At 39.2% G+C, this 25,431-nt stretch overlaps 1 protein-coding gene across 4 annotated transcripts in view; it reads left to right on the forward strand.

Annotated features, from left to right (window-relative positions):
• NFIA (nuclear factor I A) overlaps nucleotides 1–25,431 on the forward strand; it is a gene marked incomplete at its 3' end in the record, with an annotated part of 384,610 nt that overhangs the window by 214,959 nt on the left and 144,220 nt on the right. For all 4 annotated transcript variants that reach the window (XM_082613084.1, XM_082613086.1, XM_082613085.1 and 1 more), the window contains exon 4: nucleotides 21,404–21,478. In XM_082613084.1, the coding sequence (XP_082469210.1) occupies nucleotides 21,404–21,478 (75 nt within the window). The remainder of the gene's footprint in view (nucleotides 1–21,403; nucleotides 21,479–25,431) is intronic.

Below are 25,431 nucleotides of genomic sequence, written 5' to 3' on the forward strand. Positions count from 1 at the left end.
AAAGTTGGGGAACGACCCTGCCCTGGTGTGTCTTCCTCAGGGCCGATCTTGTCCAGTTCATCTTGCCTTCCTCTACCATATCAAGCACAGTACTGTGCACACAGGAGGCATCCAGAAAGCGCTGGGTTCATTAATGGAGAGTAGATTACCCATTTTGGCCTACATCAGTGTCTTTAGGAAAAAAAATCCAGTGGGGTGGCATGAATATGGAAGGATCTAGGCATTCTACAATAACCATACCACAATCCAACACCAGAAAATGTGATTTTTCTAAACCGCAATGAAAATCAGTCACCTGGATAAGTGCGCCAAATGCCCAAGTGAATCAGCCAGTCGTCTATAAAGAATCATTTCCAGGACCCACATATGATCGTGTTTCCTTTTTGTGTTTGTATTAAGCTACTCTGGAGTAATACCACTGTGAGTATTTCCCTGGCACAGGGAAGTTGGCAATTGAGTCACCTGTTTGTGATAGCGAAACTTTTATGAACCTTTAGCAGATCCATTTATAGGCATCTTTTAAAGACTCCAGATTTTCCGACGCATCTGAAGTAGAACTGGGAGCTATTCTTTGTCAGAATAGAAAATATAGGCAGTCTTGTCTTCCCTATAAATGTAAGTTGTTGTTGTTATTATTATTATTATGCCAGCGGTAAACTGCTCCCTGGAGAACTGAGATACAGCATCGCAGAGAGAGTGTGGCTGGCTGTGGAAATGGCAGTAGGAGTCCGATGATATTATCTCGTGGTAATGAATTTACCTTTATGACAGATCATTATCCCCTTCTGTAGCTGAACCAGATGAAGGACAAGTCTAGCAGAATAACCTGGTGGTACTTGGGATTTATTGGCTTTAAATTTTTAAGCTGGAAAAATGCAGTAACCGCCAGGTTATCTCTATATGAATGTTGCAGAGGGGGACAGAGAAGAAGGAAGTCACATTTTCTTTCTGGTAATGGTAGAAAGCAGGTGGTAGTGACAATCTTTAACAAAACAATGAATGCAGTTTTTCATATGCTTTGCCATCTTATTGCTTGAGTCAAGGGATTAAATGAATGGGAAAAAATCCATAGGCCATCATCATCATTGATAATAAGTACTTGAGGTCTCAGTCTTACACTACAGGAAAGAGCAAAGATTTATTTTTAAAATGAATGAGATGAGATTTCCTTCCCAGGTGTGTATAATTCGAGTTCATGATTTCAAGGCTATATGTAACATGGGACTGTCTTATGTTAGTGAGCTGGGTGTAGTAAGTTGTAGTTCTGCATAAAGGCGAGCTGTGGTGTCTTGAGGGGGGTGTCCCTGTGGGAAGAAGATGGGCTTGGAATCATATAGGTTGACATCCTGGCTTTGTCTTTTACTCACCATATGACCTCAAGCAAATCAAATTTTCTGTCTTAGTTTTCTAAGAGGAAGCAAAGAAGTCAACGCCTGACTCTCAGCTTTGTTTTATGCTGTAGTGTCAAGTACCTAGTAAGTCTTCAATAAACGATCATGGTTGGTGTTCCTGCTATTGTTATTGTTGTGATTGTCTTGACTCAGGAGCCCTGGTGGTGACACTCCATGCTGTATTCCAAGTAGGACCCACACTTAATTGTTGTGAATGAGGATCAATGTGCATGTAAAGGTCCTCAAACCCTGCATTTCTACAGAAGCCATGAGAAACCCATCCCACTCTTCTTTAGTAATCTATACTGCAGGGCCCAGCTCTCAAACCATTTTCCATTTGCATGATCATCAGAAGAGAGACCAAATGTTCATTATCTCTTTGTGAATTCTCTATAGAGTTTCCCCATCTTCCTCCTCTTCCCTCTGATTTTCCTTACAAGGCCTTTACTGCTTTCATCTGAGCTCTGACACTGTACATTATGTTAATTATGTGGAGCCCCGGGCCAGGCAGTCCTTACAGAGGGGCTTCATCCGGCTTGAATGTGAAGAGATGGCTAATTCGTGTTCCCTGGCTTCACTCCTACGAATCTCAGAGTCTTGAGCTCTTTCTTCAATATCAGTATCCATTATCTTCTATTTTGGGCAAAATGTGAGTGCCCCCCCTCACTGGCTGAAAAAGCTCCCTGACCCACAAATCTATACATGATTCTTCCTTACTGAAATCTTTTCATGACTTAAATCCTTTTTTTTTTTTTTTATCTTGCTTTCAGCTGTGAGACAGAAAGCCAGGAAAATTCACAGGAAGGTTTGTGTATGTAAAGACTTGGGTCCAAGTTCTCCTCAGTTCAAGGAGTGAAAGAAAACCTCAACGGTTTTCTTTAGGAAATTTAGGTGGATGTTTCCTTCTTTTCTTTTCTTTTTTTTTTTATTTTAATAAATTTAGTTATTTATTTATTTTTGCTGTGTTGGGTCTTCGTTTCTGTGCGAGGGCTTTCTCTACCTGGGGCAAGTGGGAGCCACTCTTCCTCGCGGTGCGCGGGCCTCTCACTATCTCAGCCTCTCTTGCTGCGGAGCACAGGCTCCAGACGCACAGGCTCAGTAGTTGTGGCTCACGGGCCCAGTTGCTCTGCGGCATGTGGGATCTTCCCAGACCAGGGCTTGAACCCCTGTCCCCTGCATTGGCAGGCAGATTCTCAACCACTGCACCACCAGGGAAGCCCTCCTTCTTTTCTATTTCTTAGAATGATTGCATGGATAGAAGCAATTGCTTCCTTTTTACTTTTTAATACAGTGGAAGTCTGTTTTTAAGTCCATTTGCTTTGAACACAGAAGAATGCCTGGAGTTTTCCTGTGACAGAGATGGTTTACAAAGTAAGACCCAGTTGGAGTTGCTCAGTCAAGATGTGTCTCAGGTGAAATGTTAATCCATTCAGTGTTTCTTTGTGTTTTGGAAACCTCTTTAGTGTGCTGGGCTGGCGGCCACATTTTCTGTAGTACAGATGTGGTATCAGACTTTATTAACAAGTCAGACCTTAACAAGGATGAGACCACGGTACTGAAGTAGGGGAAAGACCCCTGGAAGTGGAGGGGCTCAACCTCCTTCCAGTTAGAACTGCCATTTTCACCTTAGCTTTGGTCATATTACTGCAAGCTTAATACTCTTAAGGAGCACTTCAGTACTTTAACCAAGCTCAATGGAGCAGGTAGTGCTCATGCTTTGGGGGGTACTGGTGACAAGTAGAGGGGAAGATGCCTGGGGAAGAAGCATCTTACTGCCCTTTAGTGTATGGGGAATAATAAAGGGGGCAGTTAGGGATGCTAAATATCTTATAATGCTCTGGATACTCCCATCTAATGAAGAATGAATTTTCCTAAAATGCCAGTAGTGTCCCTATTAAGAAAGGGCCTGGGGCTTCCCTGGTGGCGCAGTGGTTGGGAATCCGCCTGCCGATGCAGGGGACGTGGGTTCGTGCCCTGGTCTGGGAAGATCCCACATGCCGCGGAGCGGCTGGGCCCGTGAGCCACGGCTGCTGAGCCTGCGCGTCTGGAGCCTGTGCTCCGCAGCGGGAGAGGCCGCGACGGTGAGAGACCCGCGCAAAAAAAGAAAAAAAAAAAAAAAAAGAAAGCTCCTGCCAGACTGTTCAGTCTCATCCCTTTGGAATCGCCTTTGAAATATTAGGTGCCTAGGCATAGCATCAGCTTAATATTAGGAAATGGTACCCACTGCATTGGTCTCCCATGTCTACAGGTACTATGCTGGGGTCTCTGCATTATTTCATTCAATCCTTGCTCTAGCAATAGAATAAGAAGCTGGGGCTCAAAGTGTTTGCATAGCTTGCGCACGTGGAGAAGGGCTGGGATCTGAGTGCACGTCTGCCTGGCAGCAAGGCCTAGGCTCTGTCCTATGCTGCCTCCCTGAGGAAGAGAGGCGGCCCACTTCTGTCTAGAGGTTGGCTGCCATCCAGGTGTGGAGAGCCATATGTTACCTCTTCTGCACAGTAACTGCTGCCTTCTTTATATCACTGGCAACCCAGTAAATATCTGATAATGATAAGCCTGGCTACGTAAACTTGTGGGTACACAATTGGCCTGTGCTTTGAGTGTTGGGCCACAGAGTTCATGGAGGTGAACCATGGCCAAGCAAGAAATTTATAATCTCCTTCATCTTTTGTCTACATCAGAGCTTTGTAAATGCAGTGTCCGCGTCCCTTAACGGGCTCTCAGGTGAAAACATAGATATCAGCATTGCTCCAAGCTTGTTCTTTATTAGAATTCTTTATTACCTAACTTGAATGACAAAGCCACATGAGTTCTGAAATTGTGGTTCTTAGTGGCATTCTGTAATTCACTGTTGGTCCCCTCCCCAACATTTTTACTTGAAAAAATTTTAAATTGGAATTTCTTTACAATAAAGTTTATTCAAAGTCTCAACTGATAGAAAAAAAAAAACAACTCGTAACTTTTAGAATAATTCTGTCCCTCGAGTGACAGCTAACTCACAGCTTCCACTGTTAAGTTGGCCCTGCTTTAAGCTTGCACATATGAACAAAAATACAGTAAATTAAGTAGTAGTCAAGGATGGATCAAAATCATATGTATGGTGAAGATGTAAGAGGGAAGTGGTGTTAAAGGATACAAATTGTTTTCAGAACTCGTGGTTTTAGTGGTACTGATATGGAAGAATTAACCTTCCCACGGGGTTGTTTGGTGAAGGACACTTCCCTTTGACTATAAAGCTGGAGTTTCAGTTTGCGTAGAATCCACTGAGTCCATCAGCTGGTGGGAAGGAAATCTACTGTAGTCAGATCTGCAGGTCAGGGGTTTGTATGTATACACTGATGACAGTGATGCTTATAATCATGTCGTCATCTGCTGAGCCTTTCTCAGTGCCTGGCCTGTGGAGTAGATATTCTTATCCATGCAATTACGGACAGTGCCATGGTTGAGAGCATGGGTTCTTCAGTTAGATTGCTTGAGTTGAAATCCCAGCTCTGTCAATTACTATCTGTGTGACCTTTGGCTTAGATGATGTTCTGTGCTTCGATTGCCTCATCTATAAAATGAGGACAGAAGAGTACCTACCTCATAGCACTTTGAAGATTGTAAGAAAATAACACATGAAAAGCTGAGAAGAATAGCTGGCACGTAGTGAGCACTCAGTAAACATTCACTAGCGTCACTCCATTGTTATTCTCCTACCCACAAAGAAACTGTGCCACTTTCCTCCACTTCACAGTGTTAATCCTGCTGGTCTTTGGGGACGGTACAGGACATCACTTCCCTTCCATGAAGCCTTTTTTTAACCCTCCCAGACTAGTCTAGGACCCTCCTCTGTGCTCTCAGAGTCTGCTTCTACTACCAGGGCCTTTATCAGGTTGTATTGTAATTGTCCCAATATTGCCCTGCCTCCCCGACTAGACTGCAAGTACCTAAAGGTCAAAGATATACACCCCAATGACTCCCATAGTGCCTGGAACAAATAGATATTCAACATATGTTGTCTGGATAAATTAATGAAAGTTTAATTAGCTTATTCAAGGTCACAAAGCTGGTAACTGAATGAGAACCATGTCTTATAAACGTAAATAATAAGCTGTGGACAACATTCCCCTAATAATAATAATAATAATAATAATAATAATAATAATACATTAAATTATGATTCAAGACTGACCATTACTTACAGAATATTGTCCAAATTTATTGAAACTCTACAAATTTTGGCCCTATCATCCTTTCAAACCTTTATCTACTAGGCATATATACCCAGAGGAAACCATAATTCAAAAAGACACATGCACCCCAATGTTCATTGCAGCACTATTTACGATAGGCAGGTGATGGAAGCAAACTAAATGCCCATCAGCAGACGAATGGATAAAGAAGATGTGGTGCATATATACAATGGAATATTACTCAGCCATAAAAAGGAACGAAATTGGGTCATTTGTAGAGACGTGGATGGATCTAGAGACCGTCATACAGAGTGAAGTAAGTCAGAAAGAGAAAAACAAATATCGTATATTAACGCATATATGTGGAACCTAGAAAAATGGTACAGATGAACTGGTTTGCAGGGCAGAAATAGAGACACAGATGTAGAGAACAAACGTATGGACACCAAGGGGGGAAAGCGCGGGGGATAGAGGGGGGTGGGGGGATGAATTGCGAGATTGGGATTGACATATATACATTAATATGTATAAAATAGATAACAAGAACCTGCTGTATAAAAAATAAATTAAATTAAATTAAAAAAGACAACCTTTATCTACAGTAATACTTGCCATCTCCCCTGCTGCCAACATATACACTTGGCTGCCTAGCCATAGGGTTATCCTTGTTGATCCCCATAAGTTTGATCACTTACACTCTCATCTTCTCTCAGACAGTTGTCAATATTTATTGAGCCTACAATGTAGAGACCTGTGATGTTCTATGGATACAGAAATGAAATCAGAAGGTGATGACATTTGAATTGGGTCTTGCAGAGGTGAATCCAGTCTTCTTACTAGTTCTTCTTTGAAAGGTATTTTTGCTAAACTGAAGACAGGGAATTTGTTAATATTTGTTCCAAGTTCATCACCTAGACTTAGCTCATGGATTGGCATCAACAGATTTGTTGAATGAATGAATCAGGCTGTAGAGAAAACTTTAGGTTTATAATTAAAGCACCTTAAAACAACAACAACAACTACGTTTAACTTCTCCCTAACCCTTTTGATAGTAGCTGGAACCTCAGAACTCGGCCATTGAGCTTACTGATTTTGTCAAGTGATTTACTATATAACAGAGCAGAATTCTGTTGGCTTCGCCAGCTGTGTCCAGAAGAGCTCCATGTTCAAATTAGCCACAAATCATGCCCCTCTTGGTATTGTTGCTAATGGTGACATTGAAGACCTGAAATGCCTACATTAGTGAAAAACATATTATTTGGTGCCCCTGACAGTTTACATCTGAAAAGAAAGTGCTTTTCTCTGTGTTGGTTTTTGAGGGAGGAAACGAAATTAAACACACGGAAGTATATGTACAGGTATGCATGGATGCACACAGGGCTCCCACCTGCCCTGTGACTGTTCTGCAACCTGGGAAGATTTTGTAGCTCCCCTAGTGTTAGGGGTAGGAAAGGAGCTAATGGAGTGCACCTTGGTGATCACAAAGCAGAAGGACTTCCATGCCACAGGTACTGGGTAGCTGCCCTTGTCTCTCACTTTTGGAAAAATTCAATAAAATATCAGAATGATTAAAGAAGAAAATGAGAGAGCTGGAGGAGCTGCCCTCCTTCAAAAGAAACATCTGAGACAAAGGCACTCATTGCAATTCCTGGTTGGTTGACAGCATGTAGCCTGTTGTTGCTTAGTTTGGTTTATTTTCATAGTGTAGTTGGTTTGGTGCTAGCAATAGGGACTTGGGTCATTTTGGCCCTTTGTCTCTTTATTTCACCTACATCCTTTTGCTGAGAGCAGAGAGCAGAATGAATGTTTATTTTCAAGCTTTACATGTTACTTCATATTTCTGTAGAGTCTGTGGACTTGAGGTACAGTGACACTGTCGTGAACAAACAAACTATTTGTGGGGTTCCTGGGAGTTTATTAACAGTGAACGTATCTTCTCGGCAACAAGAAGGGATCAGAGAGGCTTGGTCAATATGTCATTTGAAATCAAGACTCTTCCAGAAAGGCCAAAATGTGTTTTATATTTATGGATCATATATATGAGAGCCCCCCAAACAAAACAAAAGTTACAGTATTTCTGATATAATATAAAAAATCAAATTCTAACTGTAATATCTGAAGTAGATACTTGGATAAGGGTGAGGGGTAGAGGGCAGGACTGAGGAGGAAGTGAAATTTCAAAAGAATTGTAAGAATCAGTCCCTGGCTTACAAGAGTTTGCATTCTAATTATAGAGACAAATAAGTCAGCTCAGTAGTGGGCAAAATTAGGTAGTATCAAATACCTAATGAAATTTGTAAGACAGTATTTATACACTAGAGAATATTTTTCACCAAAGGACCAAATGGCCCCCCTTGAGGGGAGTTCAAAATGTACGAGGGCATTTTTGGTTCTTACAAGGAGGGGATGTTGCTGGCGTTCAGTGGTGCAGGCCAGGGATGCTAAGTGTCCTACACAGTGTACAAGGTAGTTCTGGACATTGGAAGGAATCCCTCTCAAAATGCTGATAACCCTGAGGAGAAACACTGCAGAAATTCGAAGAAGAACTCAGTGCTCTGGCTTAGCTAAAGCCAGGTCTAAGACGTACCTGGTTACTCTGCAAGTCATACAAAGGTTCTGTTTTCCCTAAAATCAAGAAAATGGCCTGCATCATGAAGGGCTTCAGTGATCAAGGTCAGTAAAGGGAAACATGTTCATCATTCTTCTGCCTAAAAGGACAGATTCTTTTAGCATTGATTTAAAGCTATAAGGAATTAAGACCCTTCCTCTAGTGATGCTTTCTGATGGCTCTCTGTCTATGTTGAAGTAAGGATCTGAAGTATGGAGGCCCTGGATTGAGGGTAGTTCATTTCAAAAAGGTATTTCTACATTCGATGTTAATATTGCTTATTTTGTAGGCATTTTTATGCTATCCGAAGGATTTTAATGTTTAAAAAAGTTTAAATAGTTTTCATCTGAAAAATACTGAAAAACAAAATTAAATTTTTAAATACCTGTTTTCTAGAACGTGCAGCTTGCATTTAGTTACCAATAAGAATTTTTAGCAAACGAAAATTCTTTAAATAAATAAAATGTAACTGGCAAAATAAGTGTGCCATTTTTCATTCTTTCCCTAAATACTCCTAAATATTGTTTATTGAAAAATTAGGTAAAACTTGATCTACTGGAAAAAAATTGACCTACGGTCCATTTGTTGGTTGAGTCTCTATAGTTATCACCCCCAAGATATGAAACCAAAATTTGTATCCCCATACCTAGGATAATGCTCGGCCCATGTAGATAGTTAAGGTGCATTGAAAGAATAAATCTATATTTAAAATTATTTTAGGAATTATAAATAGTTATATTTTTACAAATACTCTGAATAAATATATTTATAAATAAATATAGGAATCAGATTCCTAAAATTTGCACTCAGTTTATTTAGAACAATTGGGAGACTAAGTACTGCTTTTATCTCACTTTAGAAAAACGTGAGAAATACTAGAGGATTTGTTTTTAATAAGTTTTTTGCTGCTTGCTTTAGAAAATAATTTCATTTCCACTCAAAAATTCATTATAAATAAAATTATATCATCATTTTTATTTGTATACACAACTTTTATATGGATATTACATTATTTACTCTTCCACATCAAAAGAACATAGTTATTCCTACCTGTTTCTTTAAAAATTTTTCTATCTGATCAACATCTAAGATATAAAGAATAGATTTATTATTATAATAATAGCTATCATTTTTGGAACACATTCTGTGTTCTAGGTTCTTGGCCAAATATTTTAAATACATTATCTCATTATTCCTAGCAGCAATTTTAAAGTAGGTGCAACCGTTAGTGCCATTTTACAGCTACGGAAACTGAGGCTTAGGACATTTGGGATTCTGATTTCTGTAATATTTTCCCTACTACTATATGATATGCAAATAATACCTTGCAAATATAATTTTTGAAAGACAAGATGAATGAACATGTTGCCATATTGATCCCTTTACAAGAGAAAAGACACATTGCAAGTTCACCTTGGTTTATACTTAGCCTAGAGTGTTTTGTTCTTCTGATCACCAACAACTAAAAACTATGAAACTGAGTATGTTTGATAATTACTTATTTTACATTAGATATATAACTTATTTAAATGCAAAAGTAAGTTCGAAGAAGCTTGATAAGTGAGGCAGAATTAGCTTCCTTTTGAGTGAACTTTCAAAGCATCGGTAATAACTCGCTAAGAAGAATGGACACGGGCAGGTTTGAATCCTTGGTTGCAAGCTGACACTTTGAGGGAATGTTCTTAGCAAAACACTCACTTCAAGGGAAATTAGGTCAGGCTTCTGGAACATTTATCATGTGTACCTGTCACCAGCAAGACCCAGTCCTTAAAGTGAACTGAGATCACAAGCAATGATCCCTCCTGCTCTGGGTTGCAAAGGACACTCTAAACCAATAGTTCTACAAGTATGTGAGCTTGGCAGAAACTCCCATAAAACTGAAGCCAACGCCCATATAGTTGCTGTGGGAATTGAATTCCTTAATACTCTGTTTATAGAATTTTGAAACAGCAAATGGATTCGGTCTGTTCTGAAAAACAATCTGTCCCGTGGCTTGTTTGGAATAACATCTAGAGTTGCTATAGAAGGATGTAGGCAGACAACCCATGTCTGCTTTGGAAGTCAATTTCACCAGCCTCTGCTTGTCTCACACCGCACAGCCAGGCTGGTTTTTGCCCAACTCAGGGTATTATTTGCATAAAGGAAAGGCTACCCTCTACTGAAGCTAAGGAGTTGCTCATTTGATATAGAAACTAGAGTCATTAGCAAAATCCAGAGCTAGAGAAATTAGCAAAATCCAGAGCAATGGAAGGTAAGATAGAGTGTATGGTAAAACCAAAACAACATAAATGAGTCATAACTCAGTGTCCTTTCAGTAATCATGTGGCATCATTCGGGTGGTTTCAGAACAATGTCAGCAGTATGGGGATCCCGCATAGGAATTTGAGATTGCACCTGCATCAGGTTATGTACATTTCAGCTCAATGAATGTCATTCATTGAGGGTCTTATGGATCAAAATAACCACATTCACCAAGCAGTCAAATCTCTATATCTACTAAGTTAAGTTACCTTATCTTTGAAAGGAAGTAATTAACTCATCTTTTTCATAAATTCTTGTTGGGTAAACATACCTAAAGATGTAACAAAAAATTGCTAATTTATATGTGAAAATGGTTGAAGAAAAAGGTGATATTATTAAATGTTTGTGTAGGAACCTACCTTTATATCCCAAGAAGAATAAAAAGAATAAATGGATAAGAATAAATACTTCATTTCTGTGTTCCATTGTCATACATATAGTGAGGACCCACCATATGCTAATCACTGTATAAATGGTGGAATTAAAAAGATGAGATAGATACAGTTCCTGCTTTCATCAAACTCTCATTTAAGTTGTGTCTGTGTGTGCATGTGGTGTGTGTGTGTGTGTGTGTGTACAGCAGATCCTTAAACAAAAAATAATGATACCCTGCGTGAAATGCCAGAGGTTATTTTAAAACTGAGAAGAAGTCAGGAACTTAAAGAAATTTTGTCTGTGAGAGGTAGCTTGTGAAACAAAGTTTTGTTTTTAACTATGTCCTTAAGAAAGATGGGGATGTTATAAATGCAAGCCCAGAAGATTTGAGGGGCTGAAGGGGGAGAGTAGGTATGGAAGAAATCTACCAATGATTTCTTGCTGGAAGAATTAAAAAAAAAAAAACTTTCATTATCACACTCTATTAAGCCAGGACCAGGAAACAATTTCTAATCAGCACTCTGATCTGGGCAGAGATTGTGCAGCCTTTTGTACCAGGCCTCAGATCTGTGTTCTCCATTCACACATGCTCACTTCCAGCTGTTGTCATTGAAATCCCACATAATCTTTCAAGGTCAAAGGGCAGTCACCCATGGCTGCTGCAGTTAAAAGGTTATGCTGATTTCTGTTGTCAAATATTGGCCCTTTTCTCTTCCAATCACTCCCATTCTACTTTTTCTAACAAGAAAAATCCAGGCTAGAATTGTATTACATGACTTTAAAGTCTTAAAAGTGTTCCCCCATTGTGCTAACACGACATGGCCTGAACAGTCTAATTCATTCTGTTATATTTCACAAAGAATTTTCTGCTACTTCTAAAATACTTTGTGTTTGTGCTGAGCCAGCGAACTTCAAAGTCTAGTGGCCTGCACAATTTGTGGCATGGCGTGGTATCTGCAGAAATGTATAATATAGATCCTATAATTTAATAAATGCTGTGAATTATGGCATCAGTAGCTAAGTAATTGCTGGGTGAGTAGGAATTGCACAAAAAAAATGACTTTAAAAAGGATGGAAGCTCTTTGTATTTTGTGGTTCTCAACATTAAGTAATTTTATTATATATTTAGAAAATGGCACCTACCTATTTGTAATTTTTTTTTTCTTTTTGTAGTCTTGGACAAGTCATTGCAAGAATTCTTTTAAAATATATTGCTTAAGTTCATCAATGATTTTTCTTTCCATGCTTGGTGAACCAAAATCAGTGTTAAGTGTCTTAAAATTAGCACATGGCCCCTGGTCATTTTCTTTCCTTGTCATTGCATGTGTCCTCAGGTGGTTTAGCAAGCAGGGCTCTCTGTGAATGTTTTCACAGCAATGTGAATTAAACCTAAAAAGGAAGAACAGAATGATGGGCATTAATTTTTTTGTTTTCTGTTTTACATCCATAAACCAGGGTAGCCCTCAGGTGATACAGTTTCATGTCTGTTTCATTTAAGATAATCAGTTTCTGATGTACCCAGAGAATGCATTTCCTTATTTTTTTTTCTCTAGTATATGTAAGAGTTTATAAGCAGAAACTGAAGCTATTACTAATAGCTTGATCTGTTTGCAGATTAACAGTTGTTACTGTCCAAGTTTAGAGAAAAATTTAATTCAGAACATAGAAACAATAAGGTTGCTTAAAAACCCCTTTTAGTTCAAAACCAGGTTAATTAAGAAATACTTTTAAGTTTATGATACATTAAAAAATAACAACATTAATTTTCAAATATTTATAAAATACTAATCTTATTGTGCTAATATACTGGAACTTACTTTTTCTAACATGAAGCAAAATTTTCTTTCTTTAAATTTTTTTTTTTTTTTTTTTACGGTGCTTTGAAAAATAATTCCCTAAAGCAAGTGTTTCTCTGTTCTTGTACAAAGCTAATTTGTAGTTGGGTCCACTTGCAAAATATCTATTTCTGCTTATTATAGGTATAATATATGTATAATTCTAAATGTTTAGGGGCAACGGGGAAATTAATTTGCTGACATGACAGAAGAATGAAAGGAAGAATATTTAGCCTGGGGGAGAGACTGGGGCTGAGGGACTGTCTTCATATATTTGAAGGGTAGCAAAATGTAAGGGAGATTACATTTATTCTGCCTGTTCCAGGGGCTAATGAGGTGAAGTTATAGGAAGGCAAACATATTAATGAATTATTTTTTAAAAATCAAACTTCATGATTTCATTAGTCTAAAATTCTTTATGACACAATGATTACTCCATTACTAGATGATCTTTAAGATCCCTTCATTTCCAGTTCATTCTGTGATGTCATGCATCCAGTATTTCTAAACATACAAATAGGTAAAAATCTTTTTTCACTTTTTATTTAGGCATTTTGATATCTATTAGACATAGTCCTTTAATTAAATGCTTAATCACTTGTAACTCAAATTCATAAACCCTCTTTATGTAAAGTCGAACCATGAAATTTAATTTAATGAAATACTACTCTTCCCTTCTTAACTGCAGGAATTGGTAAAAAGATGTGATAAGGCCTCTGGGCTAGATTGGATAATCAAGTCTCTAGCATTATATTTGTTGGATTAAAATGCAATAAAATTCATTATATAAAGATAACTAAACCTGTGTTCTAATCCTAATTCTGCCACTAGCTGTGTGACCTTAGGCAAGTCAACTTCATTGAGCTTAAGCTTCCTTTTCTGTAAAATCAGAATATTGCCAACTACACAGAGTTGCAGGAAGAATTAGAGCTAATATGACTAAAGTGCTTAGCAGAGTGCCAAACACGTAGTAAATACTGAATAAATGAAAGCTACGGTCTTGATGAAAATTAATGCTACCTAGAGTTGTTCTATGGAAAAATTTTTCAGCTAGGTAGCTTAACTTTATAATACCTGTTACCAGCTTGATCCATTTCCCTAATTTTAAAGTGATTGCAAGTTAAGACGTGGAATATCCTTGAGCCTTGCCTTAAATGTGTTAATTAGCTTAGAGAGTTCAGATTCTGCTTTCCCCTTGGCACATTGGTACATAAACCAAATGGGGAAAATAGGAAAAGGAGCAGAATAGTGTATTAACAGAACAACATTTGCCAAGAACAAATGGTATCCTTGTCAAATTATTTAGGAAATCGTGAGTTAAATGGTATTAAGAAAGTTTGTTTATTGCAGGAACTTTCAGAGGCTTTAATATGTAATTTTTCCTCATCATTCTCCAAGGGTGGGTGTGATAATGTTTTCTGAACTTATTTTACTATGGAAATCTTTATTTAATATGTATTTGTGTCTTTGTTTTTAATTCGTTTGTGGTAGAGCATTTTGGGGGACTATTCTACCTAGCACGGTTTGGGAAGTGCTGATATGAACCCTGATATGGAGGATGGAACATATCAGTATTTGGAGAAGAGCAGGTGGGACATCTTGGCTGCAACACAGAGAGTATGTATTTGGGTGGTATTGGAACTACTACCTGAAATGCTGAGAAGGTGTATTAGAGGCCAGATTTTGAAGGGCTTTAAATACCTAGCTAAGAAATCTAAACTTAATTCTCAAAGAAATCATGAAATACTGATGGCTTTATTATCAGACAAAACACACCAACCATCCATGCGTTCTCTCCCTATTGTGCTAGTAGATTGAAGTGGAGAGAAGATACCTAGCCAGCATCACAAATTTCTTTGCCTATAAGGGCCTTACAGAACATTTAAATAAATAAAATACAATAAAGAGTATTGGGGAGTGTGGTATATTTGTAAGCTCACGCTCAGTTTAAAAACTTTTGTATGCAAAAAAAAAAAATTAGTACTCTGCTAGCCAAGCAAAATGTGTTTGCAGACTGAAATTGGCCCTTGGGCTGCTAATTTGTGGCACTTTCAATTCTAAAGGGAAAGACTGGCACTTATGTTGGTTAAGTTAAGTACTAGGCTGCTATAACAGAGACCAAAAAAATAAGGTGGTTAAAGTACATTAAAATCTACTTTTCTTTTTGTAATTGTTCCAGATGACAGGCTAAGTTGGCAGGGGGGGGGTTCCACTTCACACCGTCATTCAGGGTCCCAGCTTCCTCTGTCTTATTGCTTTCCCATCCCATGGGCTCTGTCTTTGTCTGCAGACCAAAATTTTAAAATTCGGGCTTAATGGATCGGTAGAAATATACCTCCACCCCACCTTAAAAAAAAAAAAACAACCTGTTTTCTAAGATATTCCAAAATACAAGTAGAGAAGGAAAATGTGACTGGACGTAAGCTAAAATAATTTACATTGTGCTTTAGAGGGCTACTAAGTAAGGGTATCTCAAGGCGCTCATCTGAATCACTGAATCAATATTCATTACACACCTAGAACCAGAGATTGTGCTGGGCCCTGTGGGCATTGTCAGATCAGGAGACACAGCCTGCTCTTACCTGGTTTGTTGCAGGAGTGCTGAAGGGCAACAGGAAAACAAATCACTGTCAAATAAAGAGAAAGAGCCTATGACAGAAGGCAAGTCAAGCTGAAGCTCTACTCAACAGTATTGACCGAGCACAGCTGCTAAGTATGGACTGAACTGGGGGAACGGGGAAGAGGAAGGAGCCACGTTCCCTCCCCTCACACGGCTCATAAGCCAATGGGGAATTCACCGAAGGAGGAATGAAAATTCCAGGGAGGAACAGTTGATGAGGTCACCTTTTCTTTAGGAGTAGGAGAATTCTGTGAGTTCTGTGAGAGCCGTGTCTTCGGGATTTAGCTCAGGGTCTTCATGTCACAGACAGTCCCAAGTACTTATGGAATTGTAGATGGCCTGACCATGAAGGAGCTCTTTTCTCTTTGAGGAGCCCAGACCCAAGCATGAAAAGTCCCAGACATTGGCCTGGCTTACTAGTGACGGGACCATGTTTACCGTGGGAGAATAGACTAGGGATACACTCGTCCCCACGCATCCATATGCGTGGATGTTGGTTCCAGGACCTCCATGGATACCAGAATGCTCAGATGCTCAAGTTCCTTGTGTAAAATGGCACAGTTGGCCCTCAGTATCCACAGGTTCTGCACCCCCTATACGGAAGGCGGGCTGTACATTCTTTGTGGTGAAATGACCTGTGTATTGCAGTTGGCCTACATCTACTGGCCAGATGAGGTTTGATAATTTAGAGCTGAGGGCCTTTGCTCTTCCAACAGGACAAACAAACATACCACCTCATGTATAAACTTTCCTCCTCAGATACATTACCTCTGTTTCATGGACATTTCAACTTTCTTTAAAGACCAGCCCTCCAGATGGTTTGTCTCTTCCTTCCCCAACCTCTGAAGGTTCTGCAAGGTTACCTGTGTCTCTGCAAATCGAACTTTTTTCCTTTAAGAGGTAGATAGATGTGCAGTCCCTTCATGAGATACGATTTGGTTCCCATATAATGGCATTTTCCATAATAACTGCTGATATCATCAAGGTAAAGAGAGATGCTTCTCCTAACCACCCATAACAGAACTTAGCTTTTTATATTTCTGCCTCTCTAGAAAGCCTAATCTCTCCCCGCTGTGGGTATGACTGACTCCAGGTATTGAAACCTGTACTCTAATTGGAAATTCATTGAACAAGACTTCAGTGAGGGAACTATTTTAGCCATTTTATCTAAAATGAGAAAGAATCTGCTCCTTATTTCAATGTCCTATACAATTGCTCCTGAACAGTAGTTCAGAATTGGAGAGAGTCAGATCAGTGTGCAGTCTGGCTTTTCACCTAAGACACACTTAACGGAAGTATATGTTTTGCAGTCATTTCTGAGAGGCCCTGTTCAAAACATAAATCTTGGGACCTTTTGGGAACGTTTAATCAGCTTTCTATTTGAAGATCTTTTAATGCTAACATCTGAATTCTGAATAACGTACTTGAATTTGCCTTTTTATTGTCTTTTCTGTTTTTCTCTCATCTTGCAATAAAGTAGAACACCAAGATTGGTGTTATTTCCCTGAAAGTCATTTTTGTGACTTGGTTTGTGTTAGTAAGAAGGAAATACTAATCTGCTCAGGTTTGCTTAGTAATTATGCTAGCTGTGTCATTTTTTCCATCATTTCTCAGGTTTCATTTCTCGTTGCTATCTTCTTCTAGAGTTCATCACTGGGTTTCCAAGTAATTGGTGAAGGAACAAAACCAGTTTCATAGTCATTTAAAGTTACCTGGAGTGTTTACACTGGCCTTTCCTTGGGGACATATTATAAACATGAAGTAGTCAAGGCAATCTGATAACCTCATGATACTGTAAAGGGATGGTTGCTTCAGAATTTGTGAAGTAATTCTACTCTTTATTGTTATTTTTCTGGTTATTGTACATTGACATATATTTCATCTTCTAAATTACATATATTCTATTAAAATGGCCTTAGGGGCTTCCCTGGTGGTGCAGTGGTTGAGAGTCCGCCTGCCAATCCAGGGGACACAGGTTCGTGTCCCAGTCTGGGAAGATCCCACATGCCGTGGAGCGGCTGGGCCCGTGAGCCATGGCTGCTGAGCCTGCGCATCCGGAGCCTGTGCTCCCCAACGGGAGAGGCCACAACAGTGAGAGGCCTGCATACCGCAAAAATAAATAAATAAATAAAATAAAATAAAAATAAAATGGCTTTAGGAGGCAGGTTGCTGGAAGGGGAAGGAGGATCCAATTGTTATTTTTGCAGTGACTTTCAGGGTGACACAAAATCCTAGCTTTAGTGTGGGACTAGATGTTTTTTAGCCCCTTGTGTCCATTATTTAATGCTGCCCTTTATCTCTGTTTTTATTTGGTCTCCCAAAAATATTAACCATAATCACAACAATAGGACAACCCCAGACATTTCTCATCAGGGAAACTGATAGCACCATCTCAATTGGAAGCTTTGTCTAAGTGGATTGCCCATCCTGTCCTTGTCCTGTTTAGTTGGGAGGAACTATTTGGATAGTTCATTTTAATAGTTTTTAGGTGCACGTTGGCTTGATTTCATTGCCAGAGGTGAGAGAGAGAAAGAGACAGAAATAAGAAGTTCTGTTAACGTTTTTATAAAAAAGGAAAGAAAGCATATTGAACCCAATTTGAGTTGCGTTCATTCAGAGGCATGTCTGGAGTGCGTACTGCATACCAGACACTGCGTTAGGACCTGAAGGGCTGGAGACGCGGAAGATGCTCTCTCTCCCCGCAGAGGGCTCACAGTCTAATGTGAGAAAAAGACAAAGTTACAATTCAGTGTGCTAAGTCCTAGGTTAGAGCTTAGTACACCAGGAGAATATTGAGAAAAGAGAAAAGAAGTCTTCGCCAGCAGTGGGGGTAACCAGAGAAGGTTTTTGATAGAGATGACAACAAAGCTGAGATTTAAAGGACAAGTAGGAGGTGGACAAACAAAGGGTATGAAGGACAAGGCATTTCAGGGAGGAGCATGTATTCCCTCAGGCCAAGAGGTAGGGCTGGAAGAGAAAGACAGAGATAGAAAATGAGCCTGAAGAGGGAAACAGAGGGGGTGTGGAGGTCTTACGCCACATGAAGGAGTTTGTACTAAACCCTGAACACTCTGTGGGGCTCTTGCAAGATTTCTGACAGGACAGTGAGCTCTGAACACATTGCGTTTATCTCAGATTCCTCAACACCTTGTTCTTTTCTACCTCAGGGCCTTTGAACATGCCAGTCCCTCTGTCTTAAGAGCTCTTCCTCCTTCTTTTCTGGGCTGCCTCCTTAGTATCTTTCAGATGTCAGCTCTTAAGAGAGACCTTCCCTGACCACTGTTTCTAAAGCTTTTCTTATTTGTTTCCCATCATGCTGGTGAGAAGTAGGAAGAGCCAGGGCCACAGTTGGAAGGGAGAGATGGAGATGTACATGGAGTGAAGAAACAGTATGAAATGGAATCAGTGGAGATTCGTTGGACATGGGTATTTGTAAGAGGCAAGATTCAGGGATGACACCAAACACAGAAAATGAGATGAACAGTGGACGGTTCATTGAAGTAGGGAATTCAAAAGAATAAGAACAGGTTTTTGGAGAGAAGAAAAGGAACTCGGCTTTGGACATGTTGGGTCTGAGGATACCCGTGAGCTATCTGGATAGAAATATCTAATAAACATTTTGATTTATGGGTTTGGAGCCCAGGAGAGAGATCTTGGCAAACGATAAGGATTTGAGAGTCATTGACCTATAGATTCATTCATGCACTGATTCAACAAATATGCACTTACTAACTGCTGTGTCCCAAGTATTAAATACAGTGGTGAAGCAAGCAAACATTTTTCTAGTTTCACAAATATCACAGTCAAGCCTGGTAGCTGATATCATGGAACTAAAGAAAATAACATAGGGAATATATATGTAAGGAGAGATGAGTACAAATGCTGGAGAACACCAATATTTAAGAGGTGGACAAAAGAAAAGGAACAATCAAGAGAGGATGATGGTTTGAATGGATGAACACTCAGGTTTCCCCCTCCCAAGTCCTTATGCTAAACTAAACTAAGTTTTCAAAATAGATTGGTTGCTTTTTCCGGTGGCAGGATTAAAGTACGTTCACATTCGCTCTGTTCAGAAATTCATTTTAAGTCATCCTTAAAATAAGGAATTTCACAGGTTGGAACTGAAACAAGTATCAGCCCGCAAGCAAGTGACGCAGACAGAGATGAGCAAGAGCTGGAGATCAACCCAGATTTTCCCACTCAGCTCTGAATTTCCTTGCTATTGTTATATGGGTCTTAACTCAAACTTAACATATGTTGTGGTTGGATTTCCTTTGTTATAGTCCATGGGATAAATGTGCTGTTAACGTTGTCACAGTAGAAAGAGATATTATGCTGTTTTGCCAAGACTTCGTTAGAGATATTTATTTATTTGTTTGTTTATTTATTTATTTTTACTTCTCAGTTCTTTTAACCCAAGAGGCAACACCTCAGGCACTTACCAAGTAGAAGTCAACTACGTACCTGGGTGTGGGTTGTTTTAAGAGGTGAAATTTCTTAGGCACTTCTTCAAATGAATTTTGCCTTTTTAAAAAAATTGTGGTGCATATACATGATTCTTTTTTTATTAAGATATAATTGGCATAAACATTCTATGAGTTTCAAGTGTACAACACAATGATTCAATTTGTATGTATTGCAAAATGATCACCACAATAAAGTCCAGTTAACATCCATCACCACACATCGTGCCATTTTATTTTAAAAAAGCAAGTTATGATTATTGCATATTCTAAAAATTAGAGCTGCTTCATCTAAAATATCATAGATTGTTTGTTTGATATAAAAATTGACTGAAAATTGTCTTTTAATTCTCAGCCAAAACATCTTTCTTATACAAAAGTCCAATGTAACCAAAAGAAAAAGAATAATTTGTAGGTCCATTTATTATTCTACAAAACATGGTGATTTTTTTTGCATGTGTTTATGTGCATGATATTTAACAGATTTATTGGTGCATAAACTATGCCACAGGTAAACTTGCTTCCTTTTAGTAGTGGGCAAAATCTTGCTTTTATCAATGACATAAATCTTATTTATGGATTGTTTGTTGTACATTCAGACTAGTCCAATTTCTTACATTGCATTTCTTAAAGGTATGTTTCTTATTTCAAAGAACACTTATTTTAAAAAAAAATCCCTTCAGCCAACTACTTTTCCTTGACCCTAATTTTAAAGCAGATTACACTAGCCCTATAAACAGATCCATCCCTCAACTAGATTCTACCTGTGAGACTCAGAATCAGAAAACTTTAGAGGCAGAGAGGGAAATGACATTCATAAATTATGTATTCCTTGCCATTTATAAATATGTTCCTGTATATTCCATAAAAATAAGCAGTTGACAATTAGATGTAATATCAGATATCTTAAAGGAAATTAATTATATCCAGCAAAAATAAAGCAGATACAGAAATCAAAGAGTAAGTCATTTTGAACAATTAATTTATTATCTTTTCTCAAAAAATAAGGTTCAACCCACCCCTCCACAAAAAACCCTTGTCTCAAAACAAATATAAAGTTTTATTTGTGCTCAAAAGAATTTGTGTTTATGTTTCAAGGTTTGGAGCTTGTCTTTTGCAGTCTTGACTTCTTAAGGATTCACGCTATGGTGCCTGTAGAAATGAAGGGGGAACATCTTTAAATCTTGTTTGGTTTGAAGGAATGGATAGCTAATCCCTATCAGATGTTTCTTTAGAGAACAATGTTTAAAAACTGTTTGGGAATTTAGCTATCCTAGCTGATTCTTAGGTAGGCTGTTTTCATCCCAGTTGTGGAGGTCTCAGAGGTCAGCCAAGGTAACCATTTATTTTAAATCGTCTTTTGTTTCAGATTTCCTGTTGAACTTTTTTTTTTAACCATTTCAAAAATCACCCAGTTGTTGTGTCGTAGCTTTCCATAACCTCCAGATTCAAAGATTCAAACCAAAAAACCATCTATGTAACTAAATGACTATACCCTCCTACGTGACTCTAACTAGAGCAGAATATGAAATTAGACTTCACATTTTTTAATCACAATGAAACTAATATTTGAAATTCTCTTGTCAGATGTCTTCTATTTATGACACTTCGCTTCTTTTGTTTTTGTTTCCCCAGGACATTTGGGCTTCCAGGACAGTTTTGTCACATCAGGGGTTTTTAGTGTGACTGAGCTAGTAAGAGTGTCACAGAGTAAGTATAATTTTGCTTTGATTTGGTACAGATTTGCCTTGGGTTTGTGCTTACCTTTTGCCTAGGCCTCCTAAAGACATAAATACCTTTCAGAATCTCCTTTTCATACTCCCACTGGAAGAATTTTGCCACGTAGTTTGTTTGACAACCAAGAATTTAAGTCAGGAAAAATTAATATCATTTTAATGTGAGACGAAGGGAAAGAACTGAAATCCTGAGTGTCTCACATAGTCCCTAGTCTATAGTGTGAACCTGTTTTTAAAAAATTGAGGCTTCCTGGATTTCTAAGAAATTCTGAGTTTTAAAAGAATTTGTTTTTGACCTTTAAAGAATGCTAATGCCCTTAGCATGAGTGACACCGTGCAGCATGATCATTACCAGCTTGTCAATAATCACCAACAACAGTGAATTAAGAGTACCTGTCACCACCCTGTTCCATTGATCAAAGGGTCATTGATTGTATTTTTGCCATGACATAATCCAGACAGTCCAAGGAGAAAGTATAGGATTCTCCCTCTCCCTCCCTCCACCCCCCCCCCACACACTGTTGCCTTCCCACAGAAACATCTCTTTGTTTTTATTTAAAACCATACCTATATTACCCCTGAAACTAACATAATGTCATACATCAATTATACTTCAAAAAACTAATAATAATAATTTTCATCACGCTTCAGACAACTCTGCAGGCCTTGAAAAGATCATAGGCCTTAGGCATTGTGCCTATTGTGCTTAATGGATTAAAATAAAAGTTTCTGGCTAACATTAAAAAAAAGCGTATCTACAATGACTATGGTGTTCTAGGTCCCAATACCAAGGAAAAATATACTAAATATTAAAATTTTATTTTCTATCCCCCTTCAACTTCAAAATACCACTGGTGGATGAAATTTACATTGTTGAAATTGGTTTCAGGCTGCATCAACTTCTTTGTGGAATGAGGTGGAGTAAAAATAAATATTTTTATTTCAAGTTCATACCCTCCATTCACTGTATTACAGTCTTGCAAGCTTGACCAAGGAAGCAAGTCAATCTCATGACAAGATGTCAGGTCAAGCAAGCCAAGCCATCCTGATCTCACAGGCTCAGGTTCTGTCTGTTCTTATTTCTTAAAAATCCAGAAAGTGGGATACAAGGTGTGGGCAGGGGATCTGAGGGTGGAGGGAGAGTCTATCCACCAAGCACTGTGCTAGGTTTTCACGTATGTTACATAAAATTAATCCTTGCGATAAACATGTGAGCTTAAGAAATTACTCTCATTTTTACAAATGAGTTAAATCGAGGGTCTAGTTAAGTCGTTTTTCCAAAGTCAAACAAGTGGGTAAAAGGTTAAGCTAAGTCTGTGTAGCACTAGAATCTGTACTCTTAGACTAGCCCAGAGGATCTTGAAGAAATCTACAACCTGAGACTAGACAGGGAAAACAGCAGGAAGGTAACCATGGGTGTTAGAATTCTACAGTCAGGAACCCTTAGTTAATGCTGGGATGTTCTGGTGTAGGGGGTCAGAACCCTAAAGAATGAAGCATTATGAGCAGCAAGTTATGATTTGGAATGGCGAAGTTGCTGCCATATGATGAAGTGTGCTTAGAGTACCAACCAGCGAGCTGGAGAGAAGATTGCCTTGGGACCTGGTTTGTTTCCTGTCCCTGTTTAGAGGGCTGTGTTGCTGCGGCCTGGCGTAGTGAGCATCCTTCGGCTCTTGAATGCTTTTCGATTCTGTACACTGCTGTGTAATTGCTCTAGGACTCACTCACACATGCCCTCATGACTGAAACTGTTTGGCAAGAGTGGGACTGGGCTGTGTCAGCTAAACCATGGCTTCTGGCCAAACCGCCATCCAGAGCCCCCTCTCTCCTGCAGATCTTTTTTTTTTTTTTTTTTTTACGCGGGCCTCTCACTGTTGGGGCCCCTCCCGCCACGGAGCACAGGCTCCGGACGCGGCTCACGGGCCCAGCCGCTCCGCAGCATGTGGGATCTTCCCGGACCGGGGCACGAACCCACGTCCCCTGCATCGGCAGACGGACTCAACCACTGCGCCACCAGGGGAGCCCCCTCCTGCAGATCTTTAATCCAGGTTTGTTCAGGGTCTGTGTCTCAAGATTGCCTTGTCTGATGAGGGAAGGGTCCCCCAGCTCATGTTTCCTCACCCACACACCTTTCTGAAAGATGTAACACTCAGACCACATGATGGAGTCAAAATCCTTAACCATTCCTTACAGCGCTGCCCACCTCCCCACATTAGAAGAGCTGAGCATCCATTCTAGAGGTGCAGTGGACACTTGTTCCAGATGAGTGGGGCTGGGGTGCATTCTGTAACCTTGAGATAGAAATAAGCTAACTGGCATGTAAGTTGATTAAATGCATAATGTTAGCCCTGGTAGGAGCATAATGTAACGTATGAAAAATTACAGTAGCCAGCATTTATCAAGCATACACCAAGTACCAGGCATTGTGCTAGGCACCATTCAGTCCTCCCATGGTTGCTGTTATTGTCCCTTTTTATAGATGAAGGAGTCGGTGATGCTCAAAGTTAAGAAACTTGCTCTTTTCACTTTACTGTACTCAGCTAGCTGCCTGTAGACATTTTTGTCATGACCTCTCCTATAACTGCATTCTAGAACTAAACAATCCAAAGATTCTGTGCTTTTATTAAATTATCATTTCTTATTAGAGTTGATAAACTTTTCAATTGTTAATATGTGCATCAAAAAAAAAAGTTTAAACGATTTTCAGGTAAACCAAAACAAGTAAAATACTTAATTACAATTTTTTTTCCTGGATTTGTTTTCAGGTTTGATTTTTTTTAATGAATAGACTTTCAATATCGCTTCCTCCCCAGTTTCCTCTATGATTAACATCTTTTGTTAGTGTGGTACATTTATTATAATTGGTGAGCTGATATTGATACATTATTATTAACTCAAGTCTGTAGTTTACATTAGGGTTCATCCTTTGTGTTGTACATTCTATGTGTTTTGACAAATGTTTTACAGTATCATACAGAATAGTCTACTACAGTATCATATTATTACACTATTACAGTGGCATACAGGATAGTCTCACTTCCTTACAAATCACGTGTGCTCCAACTACTCATTTTCCCACTCCCCCAACAAGTGATCTTTTTACTCTTTCTAATAGTTTAGCCTTTCACCTGGATGTTTCTAATGGCCTCAGTGTCTTAGAATTTCTTCCACTGTGCTGCACATTTCTTCTTAACTTCCTCCTGTCTATCCCAGACCCACCCAGTCCCCCCAGTCACACCTGGGACCACATACGTGGCCCAGAAATTTCACACTAATGGTGGCCTTAGCTTGAAAATTTTCCCTCTTTCTGGATCTTTCGAATTCAGTTTTTAAATTTGCTAATACAAATATTGACATTCCCGAGGTTTCCAGTTCGTTTCTGTTTTTAGTTTTCCTCCTTTCAAGTTTAATAGAGGAGGGAGATGCTATTTCAGTATTTCCTCATGAGGATTCACTGAAATAACTGTGCTAAGTTTGTTGATTATAATCGTGTTACTACAGGGTGGCCATGGCCGAGAAACTCAAGAGAAAGCTGCTGGCTTAGCCTTGCACATTCAGAGGTGAGGGTCAGGCGACAAAGTTGCTTGACATGAAATCATCCTGCTCAAATGCACGGGGCTGTTGGAATCAGGGCCTCCTGCTGCAGTCTCCCACCAATTCCCCTCTTACCCTTGCCTCCTGCCTGCCTACCTTTTAATTTTTTTGCATCATCCAGACTCTGTGAAAGGCAAGAAAGGAGAGTTCTGTTTCTCTTAGCAGTGAAGAGAGTACTGTAGCATAAAAGTAAATGTATATTCATTCTCCTCCTACCTTTTCCCCCATGTGCTAGGACCATCTGAAAGTAGTTCTGGTTATTTATTACTTTGTTCCGGGGGAAGGAGGGCGACATACAGACCACTAGACACGTTGCCAGAGAGAGAGAGAAGT

Source organism: Mesoplodon mirus (assembly GCF_964341445.2).
Source record: "Mesoplodon mirus genome assembly, chromosome: 3".
NCBI lineage: Eukaryota > Metazoa > Chordata > Mammalia > Artiodactyla > Ziphiidae > Mesoplodon > Mesoplodon mirus.